General features: G+C 41.6%; 1 protein-coding gene across 1 annotated transcript in view; it reads right to left on the minus strand.

Annotated features, from left to right (window-relative positions):
• The window catches only part of LOC101166035 (IQ motif and SEC7 domain-containing protein 2), a 100,917-nt gene that overhangs the window by 26,042 nt on the left and 51,888 nt on the right, over nucleotides 1–22,987 (minus strand). The window contains exons 3-9 of the mRNA XM_023956996.1: nucleotides 15,156–15,324; nucleotides 13,729–13,896; nucleotides 12,713–12,886; nucleotides 12,527–12,622; nucleotides 10,948–11,510; nucleotides 5,643–6,548; nucleotides 1,990–2,148 (exon numbers count right to left, since the gene is read on the minus strand). Of these exons, the coding sequence (XP_023812764.1) occupies nucleotides 1,990–2,148; nucleotides 5,643–6,548; nucleotides 10,948–11,510; nucleotides 12,527–12,622; nucleotides 12,713–12,886; nucleotides 13,729–13,896; nucleotides 15,156–15,324 (2,235 nt within the window). The remainder of the gene's footprint in view (nucleotides 1–1,989; nucleotides 2,149–5,642; nucleotides 6,549–10,947; nucleotides 11,511–12,526; nucleotides 12,623–12,712; nucleotides 12,887–13,728; nucleotides 13,897–15,155; nucleotides 15,325–22,987) is intronic.

Below are 22,987 nucleotides of genomic sequence, written 5' to 3' on the forward strand. Positions count from 1 at the left end.
AGACGTTCATGGATCTGTTTGTCTACCAGTGGATGATCAGAATGGAGCGAAGTGGAGCGGGGAAACTTTGCTCCACTAACTGTTGTTGCATGCAAAAACTACAAGCTTCTTCAAACCGCATTTGGTTCCTCATTCACCACGATTTGTATAAAGAAATACTCAGAAAATCAATTTTAAGTTTAATTTTCTTTATAAATGTCCTCCATCATGAGATTGACCCATCGGACTGGGTCTTTAAGGAAGATCAAAGACAGATCACTACAAAGTGCAAAAATAATGGTAGATCATCTCCATAATCCACGTCTGCAAATACTTATTTTTATATTTTCCTTCAAAAGGTTGCTGGTGAAGAGCTTTCATCGAAACCTCTGCCTGTAACACAGTGTTTTTCAACCTTTTTTGAGCCATGGCACACTTTAACCTTGACAAAAATCCAACGGCACACCAGCATCCAAAAAAATAGATAAATTAAAAAAAAAAGAAAAAGCTCATAGTCTGTATTGATCTACAGCCGCTCTGCAATCTCACATGCATTTTTGTGATAAATGTTGCAGAAAAAGCTGGAAGCTGCAGCTGTTTTTTCTAAAAGATGTATTAAAATTAAGTTAAAAGATTCAAAAACTGTTTGATGTGTGTTTGTTGTTTTAAGACGTTGAGAGGAGAGACTCATTGTGCGCCAAGACAGTCAATTTAATGCATCATGGGAGATGTAGTGCCGATAATCCACCGACTACAGAAAGACCAGCGTCTTTGAGCTTCATTGTTTTGTTCACTTGTTCCAGTCTGATACCAGATTCTGTGCAAAGCTACACCGCTAAAGACGAGCTTTAGCTGGTATTTTTGTTAGAACAGAGAGACTTTTTTGGGCTAAATCGAAACAAGGAAGTGAATACTTTAATCACTTCTGATTGGTCAGACTGATGACATGTGATTAAGCCTTCAAGAAGGATTGGTTAAAGGGGCGGGACTTTTCCTTACACAGTTATAGCTGCAGCTAAATCGCGGTACCGTCCTTCTTATCAGAGTGTCTTTAATAGAATCATATAAACACAAAGAAAAAATAATTTTATGATATTTCATATTCTTAACTTCTCAGTGTTTTATCAGCGCCTGTTTGGATGAACAAAGAGCTGATTTCCTGGAGATGGTAATTGCTTTTAGATCAGTTAATGAGGGCAATTTCTCACGGCACACTTGACCATCTCCCACGGCACACTAGTGTGCCGTGGCACACTGGTTGAAAAACACTGATCTAACAGCCCTGTGACTCCCATTTTCAGGTATTCTGAATGCTGCTCCTCCTCCTTTTTTTTCAACAGACCTATTCCAGCAAAGGTCGGCTGAGTTTGGCTATTGGTAATAAAAGGCTGCCCCGTGGTTTCTGCAGACTCAAACATGCAGCCATTCCAACCCTGCTCTAGAAAATCCAACCCTAATAACATTGTTAGCAAATCTAAAACAAATCCTCAATTCTTTTTAAGGTGTCAATTATCCACAGAAAGATACACTTGAATGATCCCAAAGAAAATTGGAGTCTGTTGCTCTCACAAACACACACCTAGACACACACACACGCACACTTCCTTCTCTCTCTCCATCGGTGGTGTTGTAGAGGCTATTATTAGAACAAGGGGTTTTCTAGCTTGCAGGTCCCGGTCATGAACGATCTCTTAAGAGTTCGATCCTTTGCTGTACACAATTTGTTTGTCATTTTGTTAAACTCCTTCAGGTTTCGGATGCAGGACATCATGGTCCTGCAGGGTTTATCTGCAACTTTTAATGTACTTGAATTATAACGTTTTAGATTCCAGATTGTATAAGCTGTTGGGGATTTCTAATACAGACACTGATTGGTTTAAATCTCATCCAGCAGACGGGTCTAATTTTTTGTGCACCTCACTGTTCTACTTTGTACATTCTTCAGGGAACCATATTGGTGTTTGGAAACAGAGTAGAGCGGGTCTCCTTTTCCTTATGAACTGCACTCACTTGAGAACATCCTTGTTGAACTGCTGTCTGCTGCCCAGGAACTCCCCAATCATCTGCCTGCTCAGTCCTTTCCTCTCCAGGATGAACCTGGCGACGCCCACCGGTGTGTCGGACACAAAACCCCTCTCAATCAGGTACTGGATCCCCTTTTCCGGCTTCCTGTGGCAAAACAAGGAAACAGGCTGTTATCTGTTTTCAGATGTTTGTTTTTGTAATACTTTTTGAAAATAATGTTGTCTGAAAATGTCACTAAATAAAAGTGTCACCCTGTAGCAAAAGTAGGAAAATATCTTATTAGATTCTAGGGAAAACCAAAATATCTGTATAGATGTGTGGTCTGGATGCATTTAGAAGGTTGAGACAAAAAAAGTTATGATTTAACAGAAAAATGCAGCTTAATTGACCTTTGTGTTTTAGGCCAGTTCACCACGTACTTGTGCAGTTCTGATGTTGACATTACACGACTTGCACGTCTTTATTTCGTTTCATTCTATTTTCTATTTTCTGAAGACAACTACCCATGTTCCTTTGTTCTCAGTGGAACTGCAGTGTGAAAACGTGCTTTTGCATTTGCAAGAAACCAACATCCAATTGAGTGACTGTTAATATCAGCATTACACAATTACAAAAGTCACATTTTTCAGAACTCGACAATAATCCAAGTTGATTTTTGCAGTTGAAGGTGATAAAATCCTACGATTGACCAGAAATGTTGCGAGAGCATCTTGTGAACTACAAAAGATTAATGTACAGCTAAAAATGTGTACATTTTTGAACTACTCTGCATTCTCTTTTCAAATATCTATAAAGAGATTCTAGGATCTTTTGAGCTCTGATCTGAACTAAACACTCCCAGTGCAGCACAAAAGAGCCACAACATCCGGCCAGGACTCGGCAGTTCACCTCCACCTGAAGGACAGTGGACTCTCCATGGAGAAAACAGAAAGTTTGAAGGAGGAGTCAAGGAGAAGATATTCTTCAAAAGGAAAAGGAGAAACCTGCTCTCAACAGAGGGAGGGGCTTCTGAGACATTCATGTACGATCCTGTTTAGAAATCTTTGTCCAGAAGACTACGGTCCTATTAACACAAACAATGAACTCGTGGATAGGGCACCAAGATTTAATGATAATTCTACCCTAGTAGAAGAAGTCCTACTACACTAACTGAACCTTAGGAGGTATTTGTTAACATAACATCTACTTGTGGCCACACACCTGAAGCAGTCGGCTCATAAATCATGTGATCATAAGATTGATGTGATCATGTGACCTGGTTGATTAAGAATCTTCATAGACTGATTTTAACAATGATGCATGCATTTGTGGATAAAAAAGAGAACAGACAGGAGATGAGTACAGTGAGGTGAGGAAGGAGGGCTGATGGTCACCAAGAGACAGGAAGTCAGAGAGACAGGTCAAAGCCACTCAAAGCCTAAATTTTTTTAAGTACCGGTACTATTAAGTCTACACACCTGCAAAGCAGCATCAATACCACGCTCTTATGATCACATTAAAATGCAAGAAAAGTCAGATTCATAACTTTGTCACAGTTGAGTTTTAAAAACACTCAACCTTTCTGACACGTTGATGACTTTGAACAAAAACTTGACCAGAAAACTTGATAAAAATCTACTGCAGGTTAAGAAAATGGCACAAATAGTTTCCACAAAGGAGTGGAGAAGTCCCTTATTATTTTCTTCCGAAACTCCACTGGAGATGTTTGCAATTTGTTAACACAGCTATGTCTCAGAGACGATTTGGTTGGACTGTTAGAGCTCACAACCAGCCGGACCCAAAAAAATGGCAAAAAAATCTGCCAACTAGTAAATACTTTTCACTTTGAATTGGTCATACATGGATTTTTTTCAAGAAACTCTGTGCAAAAATACAACTTAGATACATTACACAAGGTGCACAATACTCAAGCAAAAATGATGAGTTTGCATGACCTGTAAGTTGTTTCTTTTCCACTCTTTGTAACTAAATCCTCAGAGACTGCTCCCTGAATATGTAGGACATATGAATAGTTTCTGCTTACAGAGGACTAACTCTTTTACTTTCTCAAGGAGAAAAGAACATTTTGAAATTGTACTAAATTTAGTAAAGAGAGATGACAATATTTCTATAACAAAAGATAAACCAAGTCCAGTTAACTGCTCTTCCCTCTACCTGCAAATCTACCTGGATGAATGAGAATCTATAGACTTCCCCTTGAATGTTTTTTTTTAAGTTTGCACATATGCTTACACAATAGGCACAAATTCACACATGAGCACACAGATTAACATTGCAACGTCAGCAAAGTTCAACTTCTAGATGTGCCATTCTTCGTGTGCTTTGTTTTTCTCTTTTTTCACATATATATGAATGAATGAATGAATGAATGAATGAATGGAGAAAACAACTGCCATATGACATCCTGACACTTCAGAACCAGAACCACTTAGCTCAGCCGGACCTCTTTCACTGTTACAAAGAAGAATAAAATGTCTTTTGCAAGAAGAAGCGAGATCTGCACCCTCCAAGATTTATCTGCTATTTCAGAAATGTCTTATAAAATCCAGAGTTACAAGGTTAAACTCTCCTGAATCCCTTCAAACTCTTTGCAAATAAACCAGAATTCATATTTCCTAAAATGCAAATATCCAGAATTGTGAAATGTTTGAGTACAGTAATAAGAAATGTAACAAAAGTATAACAGACTTCTTGCTCTCTAAATGACAAGAATCTACATGAATGAAAGCATAATTGAGTTGTCTGGCTCAATAATGCACAGCAAGTCAAATAAATCCAATTTGTCTGAGGAAATTTCAAAAGCTCAAAACATTATTTTTTGCTTAAGTCTGACAATCTGAACTGTATTCAGAACACATAATGTAACATTTATTTAAGCCCTTTGTTTGGAACATTGACTGTAAATGAGAACTGGATTGAATGACCCCCCCCCCCCCCCCCCCCCTGGGCGTATTCAGTCATTCTATTTGTCCGAATAATCATTCTTAATCTAATACCTTTTTTCTTTACCATGCTCTTGCTAGTCCTCATTTTTTTCATTATTGTTTTTTCTGTATTTCGAGTTATTCAAGTTATAAATAGACCAATCAGATGCCGATTGGCAATTGACCTTTAAACTGTTTGACTGACAGATTTCATGTAGTCCACTCTCAAGAGGAATGGTAAATGGCATATACTTATTTGGCGCTTTTCTACTTTCCTCAAAGGCCCAAAGCGCTTTACCGTCACAAACCTGTTCACCTATTCACACACATTTACACACTGATGGCGGCTCTGCTGCCAAAATACTGGGGCCAACTTTCCACCAGGGGCGAGGTGGCGTTCAGTGTCCTTCTCAAGGACACTTCCGACGCATGGGCGGGCAAGACAGGAATTGAACCTGCAAATTCCTCATCAGAGGTCGACCGCCCTACCATTGCACCACGGTCGCCCACGTGGAAGGTGTTTGGACTTCCAACAATCCTGATTGGTGAGAGTGGAATCACCAGTTCATTCTTTAAAAAACACAGCAAGCTGGTACTGACATCATGTTGTCATTTTGGGGTTAATTAATACATTTCATTTGAATGACAGAAAGATTTCTTCATAAACTTAATCTGAAATAAGAACATGAAACATGCCTGCAGCCACAGACTCACTTGTTGAACAGGTTGAGTCCGATGCGGTACTGCCTGCGCTGCACCACATCATTGTTAAAGGCCGGGGAATCCCAACTGTGGCGGCTCTCCCTCTGATAGGTTTGCTTCCCCAGCGTTCCTCCGATTGGCTCCCGCAGGCTGTCGCGCGACGAGGAGCCGGAGCTGCAGTTGTTGACAGTCGTGTCGTCATTGGAGTTGGTGGTGGTGGAGTTGACGCTCTCGTTGTCTCCATCTGAGCACAGCAGGTGATGGTGGTGGAGGTGAGAGTGGTGGGCAAGGTGTTGCTGGGCCTCCATGTTTTGAAGGACTGAGGATGAGGAGGAGGAGAGCGGGGAGGGTGTAAGCGGCGGTGGCAGTGGGGATAGAGGAGTGAGAGGCGGAACCGGGGAGGGCAGCGGGGATGACGGGGGCTCTGCGTAAGAAAGGGGGAAGTGTTGGTGTTGGTGGTGCAGGTGGTGGTAGTGGTGCTGGGCGAAGTGCTGCTGCATGTACGGGCTGCTGCCATGGTGCATGTGCATGATCTGTGGCTGGTTGTACTGCGGGTGGTGGTGCAGAATGGTGGGGAGATGTGGGATTGGTGGAAGGTGGGGATGCGGGTGAGGGTGGGGATGAGGGTGAGGGTGGGGAAGCGGGTGTGAGGGCAAGGTCCGAGCTGACGGCATGGGCAGAGGGACGTTGGAGGGGCTGCGAGTTTGTCCTTGTGCCGTGGCGACAGAGCGGCCGTTCGGTTTGTGTTTGATGGTCCCGTGAGGAGAGTCTGTTTCACTGCTGCCTCCACCTCCTTCACCTCGCTCATCCTCTCCACTTTCTCCTTCACCGCCTCCTCTTCCTCTCTCTGCTCCTTCTCGTTCAGCTCCTGATGGCTCCTGTTCATAAATCAGACGACCAATGGATCCGCGTTCCGACCTGCAGAGAATGAAAAAAACAATAAAGTATTTGTAAATACTATTACTTTGACAGTCTGATGCTCTCACTGTCTTTTTTTCACCTCGTTAGAAGTGTTTTAATTTCACTTATTTTGGATTAACAGTGGGCCGGACAAACATACCTTTTAGTTAAGTAGAGAAGACCACACCCAGATCAAAGTGCTATAATGATTTTTCTTACTCGAATCAGCTGTTTTGATCTTATTATTTGTAATTAGTGGTGCGTTCTCAGACTTGAAGCCAACCAGGAAGTAGGAGTAGTCAAGAAGGGTCTAAGGACAGGGATGCCCAGTTTAGATCAGTCTGTTTAGTTAGTTAGTTCAGTTTAGTATTTTCTTATTGAATTCTGTGTATTTATGATCCTTTTGATTTTATGTTTACTTTACAATTACCGGTACAAAACCCATTGAGGCGACTGTTGTTGAATCGAATTGAATTGAATAGAGAATTTAGCCGTTCCAGGAGGAGGATTGCAAAAGGGAAACTTCCCATTGACTCACATTCTAAAAAAAAAAAAAAAAGAGTCAGATTTTACCCGAAAAACAAATGTTTGTACAACCTTAGCGTCCAAATCGTTTTTGATGTAAAGTCATTTATTTTCTGTTCATGATGACTGCCACAAGTTTGAATTTCATCAAGCCCGTTTGCTTGGATTTTATTACAGCTCAAACTTAAGACCATGTTTTCCATAAAAACTATAATTTTTTTTAACTATTTTAATAATCAGACTAGAATAGTGTTAAATGTTAATTTTATCATCTTTTTTTTTTGAGAGAAATTTATTTCGGTTATGTTAAACAAGCAAACTTAAAAAACATCAACATAAGCATTGACACTAAACAATGTCAACATAAACATTGAAAAACCATAAACATTGAACAAAATTAACCGAAAAAGGTGTTGTGTGAAGCCAAGGCTTATTTCCCCAACCCTGAATACAAACATCACATCTACCTACAAATTGTTAGAACTTTAAATAAGAAAAGAAAAAGGAAGAGGAAAACACAAACACTTCTCAAAATTACCTCACAACCACCAGAGTCTCTCAGTCCAGAAGGTATTTTTGATACATTTTAATATTTATACATTTTCTTAAACTGAAATATGGAGTTTGCATTCTTCAGATCGTTGGATAATGAATTCCACATGTTGAACAAAAATACTATTCCTTAATGCATTAGTTCTGACCACTTTGTTTTTAAACATATCTTTACCCTGAAAATCATAATTATTAACTTTTATTTATTTTATTATCATGTGACTGCTGTTATTGCAGAAATGAATTTTATCAATGATTATCTCCAACTCCTGGTCCTGCTTCCCATGCCACTATTGTTTTCATGAAATCTGCCGCAATGTATCTTGGGATATGGAGAGTATAGAAGGAAACACCAGACCACTACTTGAAATCGGGAACACACCCGATCCAGATAACCAGTAGCAGATAAGGAGGATATCTGGAAAACCATCCCCGAGGCCTGGAGTTTGACACTCCTGCTCTAGACCTAAAATCTTTCTTGAAATGTTTCATCCCTTCATCTCAGTGGCTTCATCCGTCTGATGATGACAGGGGAAACGTTTTAAGAGTGAAGATTTAAAGTCCACATGCCATGACTCAACTTGAAGGCATCCTGAGGGTTGCTTGAACCAACCCTATGACAAAGAGCACCAAGGACCCAAAAGCAGGGAGGTCAGCTTCCACAGAACACTTGAAACGTGTTTCTTATATACCTACAACACAATGACTAAATAGAAACAGCTGGACCCAATTAGAAGCATGGCAGCTAGCAAACAAACACCAGTACACTCCAGTCTGTGACAAACCCAGCTACTTTGGAACAAGGAACAGTTGGCCAGTCTATCGCAGGGCCACACACAGACAGACAGACAGTCCCTCCTAATAGGTAGTACGGAGAACTTAATCCACCTTTAAATCATGTGTTTGGATCAGGGGAGGAAGTTAGAAAAAACCCATGCATGCACAGGGAGAACATGAAAAGCTCCACAAAGTGACCAAGCTGAAATTGGCATTAGGGCCCTTTTGCAGTGAGGCCACAGTGTGAGGTAACACACAATGCGCTGAGTTTAAACTTGAAAAAGAATCTCTAGCAGCACCCATTAGATTCTGCACTGCGAAAATAAAACGTTAAGTTGGTTGTGCACATACCCTGGAGTTTATCCAACAAATATGCTCCTATAAATGTTTGAATTATAATACTAATAGTAAGTCATTAAGAAAGTCCACCCCTCTTGGAATTGCTATGAATAAAGCAATAAACATGATCAAGAAAAAGCTCGAATAATTAGGTGTTGATAATACATTTACTACATCATGATTTTACGAAAGAATATAAAAAAGGGAAAACTCTCTCTTCATCAGAGGGATTTGGAGCAACGCCTCCCAGAATCTCTGTAGAAACAGATCTTTGAGGCTCTCTGGCTGACAGCTACACACTGCTGCAGCTGGTTTGGGTCAAACCAGGCTAAAACTAGGGATGTCTTGATAAGATTTTTTGGGCCCGATTCGATCCTGAGTCATTTGCTTTAGAATATCTGCCAGTACCGAGTCCGATAACAGATTCCTATTTTTATTTTATTAACCTTCTTTCATCATTTAACACTTAAAAAGAGCACATCCATGAAGTGGCTTTAATAATCAAGTCAGAATAGAGCAACTATCAGCTGGTAAAAATAGTTGACTATTCCAGAGGAAAAACTAATGATAATCATGTGGAGAAAGCTTATTGACTGAAGTGTTAGTATCTTCAAAACTATTGAACATTTTTGATCAGATGTGATTCAAATCTCTTTTAAAAATAATTGATGATTTTCTTTTAAAACCGTTGTTGTAGCATAAATATGCTGATGAGTATTCAAGACTACCCCATATCAATGGAACCATGTATTAGCTAATATGGATCTCTATAGCTGAACATCTTCAGACCTGTGTGATATCATGTCAACACATCAATATGTGTGGATATGACATTTTGGGTTTTACTGCCATAGTATTAAATTCTGCTTAACTAGGCTCTGTCAAAGAGAAATAGACTGTTTCTCTTAAAAATAAACAAAATACTATCTTTTTTCTGTTTACATGCTTTTGTAGGTCGCTGTTTGCCTTAAGACAACCCAGTAAAGACACTTGCTGTCATCTTAAAATGCTTTTAAAAGAGTTATTGGTCCCTGAATCTGTGAATATGCCGCGTTGCCTCCTGCTCAAACTAGCGCAACAATAAAATGTTGTGATCCAGTTATGATACACAGACTTCTAGTAGAGTATTTATCTGGAGTAATAAGGTTGACCATGGGCTGATCATGATAAGAATAAATTAAATATCCGATACTGATCGGGTCACAACATCTGATTTCGATCGAGACTGCAACCACGCAATCAGGCCCGGTGAAGCGTGGATTTTCATTTCACGTTTCCTTTTGTAACCCAAAGTTCTTTTCCTTCATAAGTTGTGTCTGGCAGTATTCTTTGTAATGTTTATAGAGAGATTTTTCCACAACCCACTTTGTAAAAAGATCTGTGGCTGTTAGAATGAACCTGCTGCTCCACACGAGTGAACCGTGTCTCTGAGCAGAGCAGCTGGAGTCTTGTAGCTTCACGTTTGCAATCCGGAGAAGGGTTTGAACCACAGTCTGGTCGGCTGCAATGCACTTAATAATAAAATAGTAATAATAAAAGCACGTTTAGAAGATAATCTCGCTCTATGTCGGAGCTCTGTTTGTTTACAACGGACCGCATAATATCTTCTTCTATGGTAATGTCCTAATTTGTCCAGACCAATCACTATCTGACACGTCATTGGACCAACGGACAGCCAATCATATAACGTGACGTCAGCATTAGTCGAAGGACCCCAAACGGTTGTTGCAGGCCGAACGGTTATGGTACCTAACTGGGTTTCTGATCACGTGTTCACATCAGGAAGGCCCTGGTGAAAACGGATTTGCTATCGCAACAAGCCCCCTTGTGTTTATCTGGTGAACTGCTTAATCCAGTTTAGGGAGTAGGAAGTCTAAGTCCTTAAAGACCAATGTCCTCACATGCTGTGTAGAAAACCCTCCCCCCTCCAGGTGTGTCCACCCAATCAACCCAGTCTGTTTCTGTTGTTGTTTTTCGAACAAGCACATTTCTCTCTGATCAAGGAGGAAGTCAAAGTGTTCCACACTGCAGTTTTTTTCCACACTGCCTCCTATTGTTTGGATGCCAGCAGCTATAATGACTAAATGTTGTCCACATTTTATTCAACTCCAGTCTTCAAGGGCTGGTTACCCACAAGTGCAGGGTGAGATGTAAAGAGAGAGGATATCGGCCCTCCACACTGTGAACGGACACCCTTCCAATTCAGGAGCTGGGCTGCACTCACCTGTCACTCATGTCCACAGAGCTATCGCTGGGTGGCTCGATGGTGAGAACAGGAAGATGTCCTCCTCCTCCTCCTGCTGCCCTTACTCTATACTCCCCTCGGCACTCGGTGCACGGAGTGCTGCTCCTCCGGCTGGGATTGCTGCCCCCCTCCGTCTCTCGGCTGTCCTCTCTCCCCCCTGCACCTCCGCCTCCCCAGTAGTCTGTGTCGGTGCTGGAAGCAGGTCGGGAGAGCGGTGAGGAGGGGAGGCAGCCTTCGTCCATGTAGAGGGTCACATCGCTGAAGGAGGTGGCGGTGCTGTCCTCGTGCATGGCGGCACCTCCTCCCATGCCTCCCCTAATTCCTTCTGCCCGGCCAGTGGGGCGTCGGGAAGATGTATTGGTGTTTCTCCATCCGCACTGCCTGTAGTCATCATCGTCTTCCTCCTCTTCCTCCTCCTCTTCTTCCTCATCTCCCTCTTCCTCGTCCTCATCGTCCTCTCCTTCTCCTCCAACGTCCTGAGAGTCTTCACGTCCAGACTGACAGGTGAGGGAGTCGTCCATGGAGTCAGCCAGGGACTTGACCTGCAGCAACAACAAAGATGTCATTGAGTCTGTCTGCTGCCCGGAGTGGAGCCCAGCTTCAAAGAGGACGCATTTTATCGCAATGCGTAGAAAAACACAGAGGGTTCTGCCTGAGTTCTGTCCTGTTAGCCGCAGGTGGCTCAGGTAGCCCCGTGAAAAACTGTTCCACTGACTTGAAGCATTTTAAAAGACAGATGTGTAGCTCAATTACACAAAACTGTCTATCAAGACGCTACACCACACGTGTCAAACTCAAGGCCCGGGGGCCAAATGTGGCCCTCCACGTCACTTTATGTGGCCCGCGAGAGCATAAAAGTTTTAAATTTCTTGAGGTAAAAAAATAAACATTTTTGAGTATTTATTCATATTTCAGACTTGAAATTTAACTATACATTAGGACTTAAACACTGTCCATATAACCTAAGCTGACAGAATCAAATGTAAAAGGATTTATGCTAAAGTAACAAGCTAACATATGTTTTCTATTCAACTGTAATTGTCATTTTAAAAAGTTATAATAAATTAATAATGAATTATTTAACATTAAGCAGTAGTTACTTTTATTTTTCATTACATTTAGTTACATGTATAAGTTATATCTTGCCCTTTGAGGACAACCACAATAGTGATGTGGCCCTCCGTGAAAATGAGTTTGACACCCCTGCGCTACACGGTGGAGCAGTGGGTGGCGCCTTTTGCCTCAGGGCAAGACGGCAAGTTGAAGTCCCGGCTGGGGGACCTGAAACAGAATCATGTATGCGTGGTATCTCTCCGGTTTCCTAGCACCGTCCAAAAACATGCTTCATAGTTCATTGGTTAATCTAAATTGTCCATAGGTGTGTATGTGAGTGTGCGTGGGTGTGTGATTGTGGCCTGGCGACAGACTGGCGACCTGTCAAGGGTGTCCCCTGCCCTCGCCCACAAATGGCCGGGATAGGCTCCGGCAGCCCCGTGACCCCGAATGGTTAGAAAATGAATGAATGTTTAATCAAGAAGCCACAAAAAAAGGTCTTCACCTGTTTTGAGAAAGAGTCCTCCACGTCTCCCGTGTCCTCCGAATCCTGCTGACCTGCTGACCCCTGACCCTGTGACGGCCGCTCGTCAAATGAGTACTGCACCCACAAAGGAAACAGCTGCTATCAGTTCACAAACTAGGGTTGAGTGTGGAGCGTCAGAGGAAGGTTGGGTTTCTGTGTGGGCACCTGCATCCTCATGTTGGACAGGATGATGCGGCGGGTCATTCTGCTCTCTGAGGCCGAGCTGCGAAGTCTCTCAAAGTTCTTCTTCATGCGGTAGCGCCTGAACGCCGTCTGGATCGTCCTCGCAGCCCGCCGGGACACAAACTGACCCCCATACTTCCTCTCCAGCATCTCCACCTGTTACAGTAAACAGAGATTTTAGCATTGTTGTCCTGTTTGGGGGCTGCTGAAGACAGACAACCAACATGCAATAAAATCCCCCCAAAAAGCTTGTTTTTGGATTGTGGCCTCCCACAATCCAAAAACAACTCGATCAAACTCAATCAAAAACAGATGTTGTAACCCGATCCGTATCTGACATTTAATTTATTCTTATCGTGATCAGCCGGAGAGCTCACACATTCACTGGAAGAAAACTCAAAGACCACATGGAAAGAATCCAGTCGGGTCAGAACCAGAACCCTGTGATTGTGAGGAAACAGTTCTTTTGACAAACAAGTCTTTATTCAAAGAAAGTCGAGCACATTTTTTCCCTCTCACAAAACATGAGTCAGAACTGCAGACTGGTGTTGGTCATTCAACTGAGGACTTGAACCCCTGGATTGAACTGATTGGTAGATTATTGCTCCTCACGATGATCTGAAGCCACCTCTAAGGACTGACCTTTTATTGCATTGTATCAGAGAGCAGACTGCAGCCTACTTTTGTCAATCCAGATCAGTCAACAGCACATTAGCATGTTTTATTTTGTCATGTTTATTTCGTTTTGTTGGTAGAAAATATCTTTGGTTGTTCTTCCTTTGGTTCTCTTACATTAGGATCACTGAACCTGACGGAGAATCCCTCTTTTAGCCTCTGTTTTCCATCTCTCTGTGCTCTCTCAGGTGTCCTGAGTTTTGACATCTCATCATGGGATCCCTTTGATCTGAGTACAGGTACTGAGATGGATCACACTCCAGCAAAGACAACTGTGTGAAGTCCTCCATCCACAAAAAGCCACATTAAAGAACTCGACATACCTTCTTGTCCTGGAGGTCCGTAGAGAGCTCATAGCTGTCAGATAGCGCCTTGCAGCGTTTGCTCTCCTCCTCCTCTTGCTTACGGAGCGCCAGGCTGGCCGGCTGATGTCTGCTGCGCTGGGCCCAGGCGAGGCTCGCTGGGCTGGGGGGAGAAACGGGAGAGCTGCCCTGGAAGCGGAGAGGAGAGGAAGCTATTGATGCCGGTCTGAAAAAATAAGCCCTGGAGGACACTGAAGCACTTTTATATTGATTGCGGTGGAGGTTTGAATAGCATCATAACAGTCGCTTGGGGCAGAACGCACAGGAAGAGGATCACAGTTAACAACCATTTGGGCTGTTATATGAGTGTGTGCTCCATTCATCTCTTTTTAGTGGTTTTGTTTATTTTATTTTTTTGCTGGATATCAGTGTAAAAGAAAATATTGCCCTAAAGGTGATGAGACAGGTTCATTTACAAATACCTTTGTGTACACAGCCATAGTTTCAAGAGGGAACTCTTGAATTTATGCAGAGTTTGTTTATTTATTTGAGAGTTTAATGACTTTTCTCAAAATGTGTTGAGTAAACTTAACTCACCATTTTTGTTCCACCACTAATGTTAGATTGGGGTTTTGAGGGGCTGTAAGCTAGCGGGGGAGTGTGTAAACAAAGGGATGATGGGAAATGAGTGCTGGCTTACTCCCTGCAAACTGTTTTGTCCACCACTCTGTGTGGAATTTCTAATAAGCTTCTGCCGCTATGCGAAATGTCCTAGAACGGCATAAAAACGGCATGATTATGATTAATAGACCACTGGGACGACTTTTACAATAGATCAAAGGATGATCGGGGGGCTCCTTAAGGCTGAGTCACCTTTGCCTAACTGGAATGCAGCGGTTTTGTTAGTTCTCCATTCACCAATTAATGCAGAGAAAGGCTTGTTAGTCAGTTTTGGAGCTAGATGTGTTTTCTATGTTTTGCACAGCAAGAATTATGTTGTTGACTTGGATCAAGTCAGTCGCAGTACATGTTTATTTAATTTATAGTTTGAAGTTAAAGCTAATTCTGCATTGAACCTCAGCATTAAAAACAAGTCTGGCATTATCTGATTTTTTTCACCCAAAATGCAAAATCCAGCTCAGCTTTGAATTTGAGCTTTTTTTAAGTTTGTATTTTTAAATTCAGATGTCCATAAGTAAATGATTTCTAAATTTGACGTTTAGCTCTTTAAAACATGCACAAAACCAATAATATAAGTAAGCAAAAGAAAAATTTGAACACTTTATTAATTTAAAGTAAATTGCTGTAAATTGTATATTTGAGATTTTGGCCACAACTTATAATTTTCTTGGAAGGAAACACTGTCATTTGGAAAATGTGTCAGAAATAACAGCATTATTGCAAAAAGTGTTATTGTAGTCCTGCAATTTTGTTGTTTTGCTTGTTACCTGTGTGTGTACGTAGGAGGCTCCCAGGGGCCTGCCGGTGGACCCTGGACTGTAGGGGTCACAGAGGCTGGGGAGGGGGCTGTTGCTATAACGGTGGAAGGGAGGCGGATGACCAAAGGATGAATCAGAAAAGGTGAGTGTCTCCGGACACTGAGCGTCGCCCTCCACACTGAAAAGATAAAAAACACACTGTTTAGAAGGGAACAAAATGCAAAGGACTAATAAAAAATCTGCAGAAAAGAGAAAAAGGTGAGAAATGTAAAAAAAACAACCTTTAGAGTAAATAGCAGATTACTATTCATGTGGTATTGATCTAGTCTGGACAACATGTCAGTAAAACGACAAGATTTACACTTTGGTTAAAACATTTTAAAACCTTTCAGATCTGCAGCAGTTCAGTCGAGTTCATCTTTGTGTTGTTTGAATGAAATGTCATTAAAAACTGAAAATGGATTATTCAAAACAAACTAGTCCAAACCTGAGAAACTGATCCAACACAAAGACTGCCTTCTAGCAAAACTGACCAAAAAGAAGCTGAGCAAAAGCCAACTTTAGAGACCAACTGTCCCAACTAGATCAAACTGGAAAAAAGACCCTGGACACCACAAGCTTGTTATCAAAAGAATTTGGCTTTAAGGGTTGAACAGAGGGCTGAAACCACAACAAGGTTTCAAAGAGGCTGTGAATGTGGATCAGGAGATCCCAGGTGATGGGAAACCTGTGGAACACAAATACCCAACATTCAGTTGTATGACAGATTGTGGTTTCTCACCCTTAACCAGAACCATCAGATTAGCTAAAGGGTCCTAAAGAGCAGATGTGGTGTCTGCCCAGAGCTAAAAACAGATCCAAATCAAAACCTGTTAAAATATTACTAAAGTAACTGAGGAAGTAGATTCATGTAGGCTTAATAGAGCACCAGAGCCAGGACAGAATGGTAAATGGTGTATCCTGTACTTATATAGCACTTTTCTGCCTTCCTTGAAGCCCCCAAAGCACTTTAGAGTCACACTCCCATTCACCCATGGAGACACACATTTATATACTGACGCCAGCTCCTCTGCCGAACAATGGTTCCAACCTATAACCAGCCAATGACGGGTTTAGTGTCTTGCCCAAGGACACTTGGACACACTAAACCTGCAACCTTGCAATCGTATGATCAATCCTCTGATTAAAGATTGACCACTCTTCCACAGCGACCCCATAAAATCCCACTCTGATCATCTTTTTTTCTATTTTCAAAGCGTTCCCAGTGGTCTTATATAAATCAACAAACTTGTGTCGTTTTCTAGAACATAGTTTCTGCAGAGCAGCAGAATTTCTTTTGAAATTTGCCACTGCGTTGTGTGCGGGACTCATTTCCCATCATCCCTTTGTTTAAACTCTCTCCCTCTAGCCTATAACCCCTCACATCCCTATCCTAACATTAGCTGGGCAACAAAAATGGTGAGCAATATCAGAGCTATCCAGCCGCAGAGTTTAGAGCAGGATGTCAGCTCAGACGAGGAAAACAATGACGCACATGGATCTATTTGTCTGACAGTGGCTGCATCAGAATGCATCAGAATGGAGCAGAGCAGGGAGCTTGTGGCATGCCACTCTAACTCCTGCGTTAACACTTACACGCTTTTTTTAACGACATTTTTGTCTGCTTCTGATTCACCACAATTTGAATTAAGAGATACCCCGAAATGCAAATTTTCATCTCAATTTCCTTTATATATATCCTCTATCAGGAAAATGCTATGGGAACATGTTATAAACACCCAAAACACCAGTTTCATCTGAGCAGGTGGGGCCATACTGAAGTAAAAACCTGACCTCCATCATTGAGCAAAAAAAAGTGAAGTGGAGAATTGTGGATCAAACCACACTTCATATGAGCGAAGGAACCCCAATGAAAAGATCAGAAAAGACCTGCAGTGGTTCTGTGTCTCCCTCAGCTGACTGGTCAGTGTGGGCTGCCGGCTCATCATCTTCAGAGTCCTGTCATGTGTTGTACGGAGATTACGACCGACAGAAACACGGGAACTGATGCGTGATCAATGGACTTATTGATAATTGCACGAGCATTCGAGAGAAAAAGACGCATCAGGATTCTGTGAGTTTTACCATCAAAGACGCTCTCCGTGGTCACGGAAGACGCCCGTGACGCCGGCATGGAGGCTGACGTGGGCACATCCAAACCCACACACATACACACACACACAATCCCCCACACGCTCATGCTGAGCTACCCACATACACAACTCTCTGTAAACCCACACTGCACACCCCCACACTTTCACACACTAACACTCTTAGCTATTGCCATGACTCACCCCCATGTGACTGTGTGAGGGTTTTGTACAGAGATCCTGGCACAGACAGGTTGATGTTTTAATGGTTGGAAGTGAGACCATAATTTTGATGGTGACAGGCAGACCTTCAAACATCCGCCCTGCTGCTGAGCTATGAAAATGTTTTATTTGGACCTTTTTTTGTATCAAAGACTGTTCTCTGTGGGAAAAATGTCACCAACTCTCTTTGATCCAGCAGTTTGGAATTAAAGTGTTTTAAGTTGTAAAATGGATAAGTACATTTTTAAAGAATTTTGGAAAATATGTTTTATCAATTGATCAGACATTATTTCTTTAATTTTCTTTTTATTTCTGCTTGGGTTTAAATGTTTGGACAGTAGAGTCTGCGGACTGCTGAGAGCAAAAGAGAAATCATTTGTTTGTTGCTTCTGTTGCTCTAAAGGGGCAAAAATCAAGGAAATGGATGATGTGGAGAAAGTTCTGGGCTGTTGTGCTGCTCAAAACTGTCTAACGGAAACCATATCCATCTGCTTCAAGCTTAAATCACAACAGTAACGTTCAGTCAGGGGAGTATTGCTAAAAATACATAAATCAAATATAATGAATATATTTTAATTGCTAAAAATAAAAATCTAACATTATTTTTAGACAAGCCAATTACATTATTGCTTTTTTTATGAACACAGACAACACAATTTGAACACAGACTTTGTGTTCAAATTCACGAGAAAGCGACAGGTGAGGCCCTGACAGCCCGTTCCTACCCTGCACCAAGAGCTGCAGCAGACGCATGCCATTTCCTGTTTCCATCTTTCTATCGTCATAAAAGGCGTTTTATCTTTAATCACTTCCTTTTTTATTTCTCACCAACTGTCTGATTACGTTGGTGCGAGGTTATGACTCATGTAGTCTTTTTTTTAATCTGCAAAAAATGCACATAAGAAATACACAAGGTGAGGCACGCAGTGCACGTGCCTCGAGGCAGAGGGCGCTGGTGACCCCAGAGAATGTGACGCCGCGGCTAAAGAATAGTAGAATTAGTGGTGGCAAGTCAAGTGCAGACGTCAAGTGATGCTTTTTAGCATAATTTCCTAACCGGAGGATTGTGTGTCTAAACTCAGGAATCACTGGAAGTGATCTCCACTGAGACAGAGAGACTTTTAAAACTGAAGAAAGAAAAGGAACACTTCTACAAACAGGTTACCCATGTGTTTCTCCAGAAGGAGCGGCACATAGAATTCATTTAAGAGTAAAAGTATGTCAATAATAACAATTTTGGTGCTTTTTTCTATGCTACAGTTTGTAAATGAAAACAAAAAATATTGTAATGAAATTTTAAACAACATACTTTAACTGCTGCCAATCAAATAATCTACTCTGAATGGTTCATTTGTTTGTAAATCTGACTGATAATGTCAGTGCCTCACAAGCCGTGAAACTCACCGCACCCCGATGGCAACGACAGAATGCGCTGTTAGGCACGGAAAATTTCATACATTTAAATTGTGAAATCTACATCCTTTGCTCTGCTGCAAAAACAACCTTTAACAGCCATTAATTTAAGTTGAACATTTCATCCTGAAGACCTTTAAAGACCCGTTCAGATGGAAATGGTGTTTTTGACATGTTCTTGTGGTATGATGGGAAAGGAGCGGCCTTGCTCTCCGCCATTGATATTGCCCACAAATCATCTGTGAATTTCTAAGGAACCACTTTGCAGAAGCAATATCCCAGAAATTGACAAGCTTTGCCAAATAACAGCATAAAAAGATGACTGGAAACGCTTTTATAACAGACCAAAAGATGATCAGAGTGAGTCTTTAAATCACCTTGGAAGGTTTACATGTAACCTTTTGATCAAGTTCAACTCTTCCTCACTTCTCCATATTACTTCATTGGTCTCACATGATTATGTGGTGATTAATCACTTCTGTCACTTACTCAAACATAAGCTTGACCACAACAGATCTCAGACTCTAATTACATACATAAACCTGAAAGGTAAGAACAAGACAAATTGAACATTCTGGACTTTCTGGTTTTTTGCTTTAAAATAATGTGTTTTAATTTATTCATTTGCTTCTTCTGCATAATCCTTGTGCTATCTTATGGGGTCCAGATGACCCCACCCTTACATTGACGTGTTTTTCCTACCATGACAAAGGTGGATAAAGGTGAAGATCAAAAATCACTGAAGAAAAAAGGTTCAGCGCACTGTCTAGTGGGTCATCTGGACCCCACAAGATACCAAAAGGAATAAAGTTATCCTTGTGTTTCCATTTGTCAGGCAGACTGCTTATTTAAAAAATGAAGACAAGAAAAAAAGCGGAATTCGTCATTTTTAAATGTCAAGTAAGCAAGTAAGACGGACCTCAGAACAATCAGAGGCGGTTTAGCACAGCCTTCATTGAAGGAAAAAGCATTATTCCTTAAATGTTTTCACCAGAAAAAGCAGAAGAAGTCTTAAAACACCGACCAAAGCTGCTCCTGTGGACGGAGCTGCAGGTGTACGGCTCGTAACCGCCTTGTCAATGCTCACATCAGGACAAAAACAACTGTTCAGACACAAAAGCAGCAGAGGAAGAACCCCCTCAGAAAAGCTTTGGCATCCATCACCTCCCGCAAAAATGATCTTTTTTTCCCCTCCGGTTTCTATCTCCTTCGTATTTTTAACTCCCCCTACCTCCATTTCAAGTCTTCCTGAAAAAAACCTGATAAGACCTGTAATGGTTGAAACACATCCTTTTTCTCTGACAGCTGCAGCTGAATCAGCCGGGAATGAATTGTGGGGTTAATGTGCGTTATTCACATGCCTCTGAGCCGTGCTCCGTAGCCGCCAAACCACACAGGTGAGGCGTCCTCTGGCATGCAGCTGCTCACTGAAGCCATGCTGTAAACTTCAAATAACCTTCACCCTGGACACCGTCACATCTGTGCCAGATCCCGGCCAAACATCTGCGTGGTTCTGCGCCTCATCTCCGGCAGTTCTGAAGGTAAATGGCCTGCTTCTGTGTACAAAACAGCAATTTTTAACCATCACTGGTTCTCTCTGATTCCTTTTAAATGAATGTTAGGTCTGATTCTTCGGCAACGTCAGAAATGTTTCGTCTGAATCCTTTTGATTGAGGAAAACAGCTTCCATACAAAGCAGCTGCTGCCTCACCTAGGTGTTGTGCGGCTTTGGCTGACTGCTGCAGGTGACTTTCTGATGGAGTGCCATTCACCTGCTGCTAACAGGCACTACCCACCTCCACCTGCAGGCTTCATTCCATACTCTACCTGCAGGTGTTCAGCGACAAAGTCACAGCCAGGAAAGTGAAGGCTGAAAATAGTCAATGGGAGCCAAGATTACAAATAACTAAACACAAACGCCTGCTTTAGCAACAGTCCATAGCCACAAGGAAACAGACTGTTTATGAAAAACTGCATTCCAGATGTTTCTACAATTTTGTGATGTCTTAGGCCTTAGTCACAAATGCCCTTACGGGTGGACGGGCAACCTGTACAACTGGCACGCGCAAAATATGGGTGTCCTGCACTTAAGTATCACATGCACACCCTGTGCGTGCATGGTCAGTAAGTGGTCAGTGAGAGCACCTAACTACTAGAGTGTGCCTTAACCCTTGTACTATCTTAGATGACCCCATACATTGACGTGTTCTCCCTACCATGACAAAGGTGGATAAAGGTGGAAAGATTTCATGTAATCCATGGAGACCAGTGAAGATCACAAATCATTGAAGAAAAAAGGTTCAGCACACTGTCTAGTGGGTCTAGATGACCCAACTCCCAATGTTAAAATGCCTAGGATAGCACAAGGGTTACAGGCACCATACGACAACATCGTCTGTACATCATAATTGCGAGCAACTTACAATAGCCTTAGAAACACTTCACGAGTCACTTGGTACCATGGTACATTCCATTTTTATGGGGTGGCCGTACGAGTCTCAAGGGAACTATAAGACAAACCCACAATCCTCCAAAGATGCAGCTGCTCCTCTCTATGGACCTCCGACGGGCCTGGACAGCCCAAAAACCCACAGCATCGGCATGGGTACATGTGACTAAGGCAGCCTTCATGTCTTCACAGCTCTGTTTACATAGTCTGGTTTTAGAGAAAACAGACTCCACTTAAAATAGGGTCCTGCAGATTTTTCACTCACAGGTTTAATTAAGTAGATGCAGATCTACTATTGTTTTTGTTCTAAGATTGACTGGAGTAAGCATCTTTTGACATGAGCTTCATCTGCTTTTGTTAGGGGTGGGCATATCAATCCGAGTACCGATAATATCAACCATGGTGAAGTATTAATACTAGCGGGATGAGATCGATGCTTCTGATACTTTCATCACAGTTTGTCTACAATATGTACAGTAAAGAGCTGGAATTTAGTTACTGAGTTCATGCAAGCGCATAATCCGTCTCCGGTTGCCACATTGGGCAAAAACCAGTCCAATTTGAGTAAATTCCCGCCCAATTGGTGAGGGAAACTGCCCAATCTAGCTACACTGTCCTCACTACTTCCTTGGAGAGCAGAATACCTCATTAAAGAGCTACATATTTGCACCAAAGACAGAATTTCTTTGTGTTTATATTTTTACATTTATTACGGTGTTGCTTTTGTTTACTTTTTGATATTTTATTACTTCCTTTAGTTGTTTATTTATTTTTAAATATTTGTTGTGGTACTGTTATTTTAACATTTTTGTTACATTTTTGCTTTTTTTATTTTACAATAGTTAGTTTTTTTAAATTCTTATTGTTATTATTGTAATATGCCATTACTAATTTATGTTTTCTATATTTGATGTATTATCATTTAGATATTTAGTTATAACATTTGTATTGGCTTAAAGTCTCTTTGCTGTGTTTTATTGTACACTTACTTAACAGAAAAATGTGTATTTCCGAAATTATTCCAATAGACCTTTTTCGCAAAAACCGGAAACACGTCATCAACGTGTAAACCTAGTTCCGGTTTGTGCTTCGCTGGCGGAGGAATGGCAGAGCCTAGAGTGTTTTCGAAGAGCCTGAGTTGTGTTCCGAAGTTCATCAGCGCCGATGCGATGAAGAGTGTGAAGATGCATTCGTCCACTAAAGGAAACAAATTGGACAAGGGATATAAATTCGTCCATGAAGAGTTTATCCACCATTACCAAGGTAAGCTTCAGCTAGCTTAGCCATAGCCGCATCACCGGTAACTCTGTGTGTTTGTTTACGTCAACTGTAAATCCTGGTGTTATTTGTAATATAAGGTATAACACATCGCAGTTAATATGTTGTGTGTGTGTTTAAGTGAAAAGGCATGAGATTAACATAACACCCAAAAATTTGGTGAAGCTGTAAATAAGAAATGTTAAGGTGCCCGTTTGCGTCTTCATTCTTCTTGCTGCAGACAGTTGCGGCACTTTCTTCACTTACTATTAGTATTATTTTTCTGAAAGTAGGGTGACCACACGTCCTCTTTTCCTGGACATGTCCTATTTTTAGATACTTATATGATAAAATAACATTGAACATAGATG

This window comes from Oryzias latipes, chromosome 7, assembly GCF_002234675.1.
Source record: "Oryzias latipes chromosome 7, ASM223467v1".
In the NCBI taxonomy this organism is placed as follows: domain Eukaryota; kingdom Metazoa; phylum Chordata; class Actinopteri; order Beloniformes; family Adrianichthyidae; genus Oryzias; species Oryzias latipes.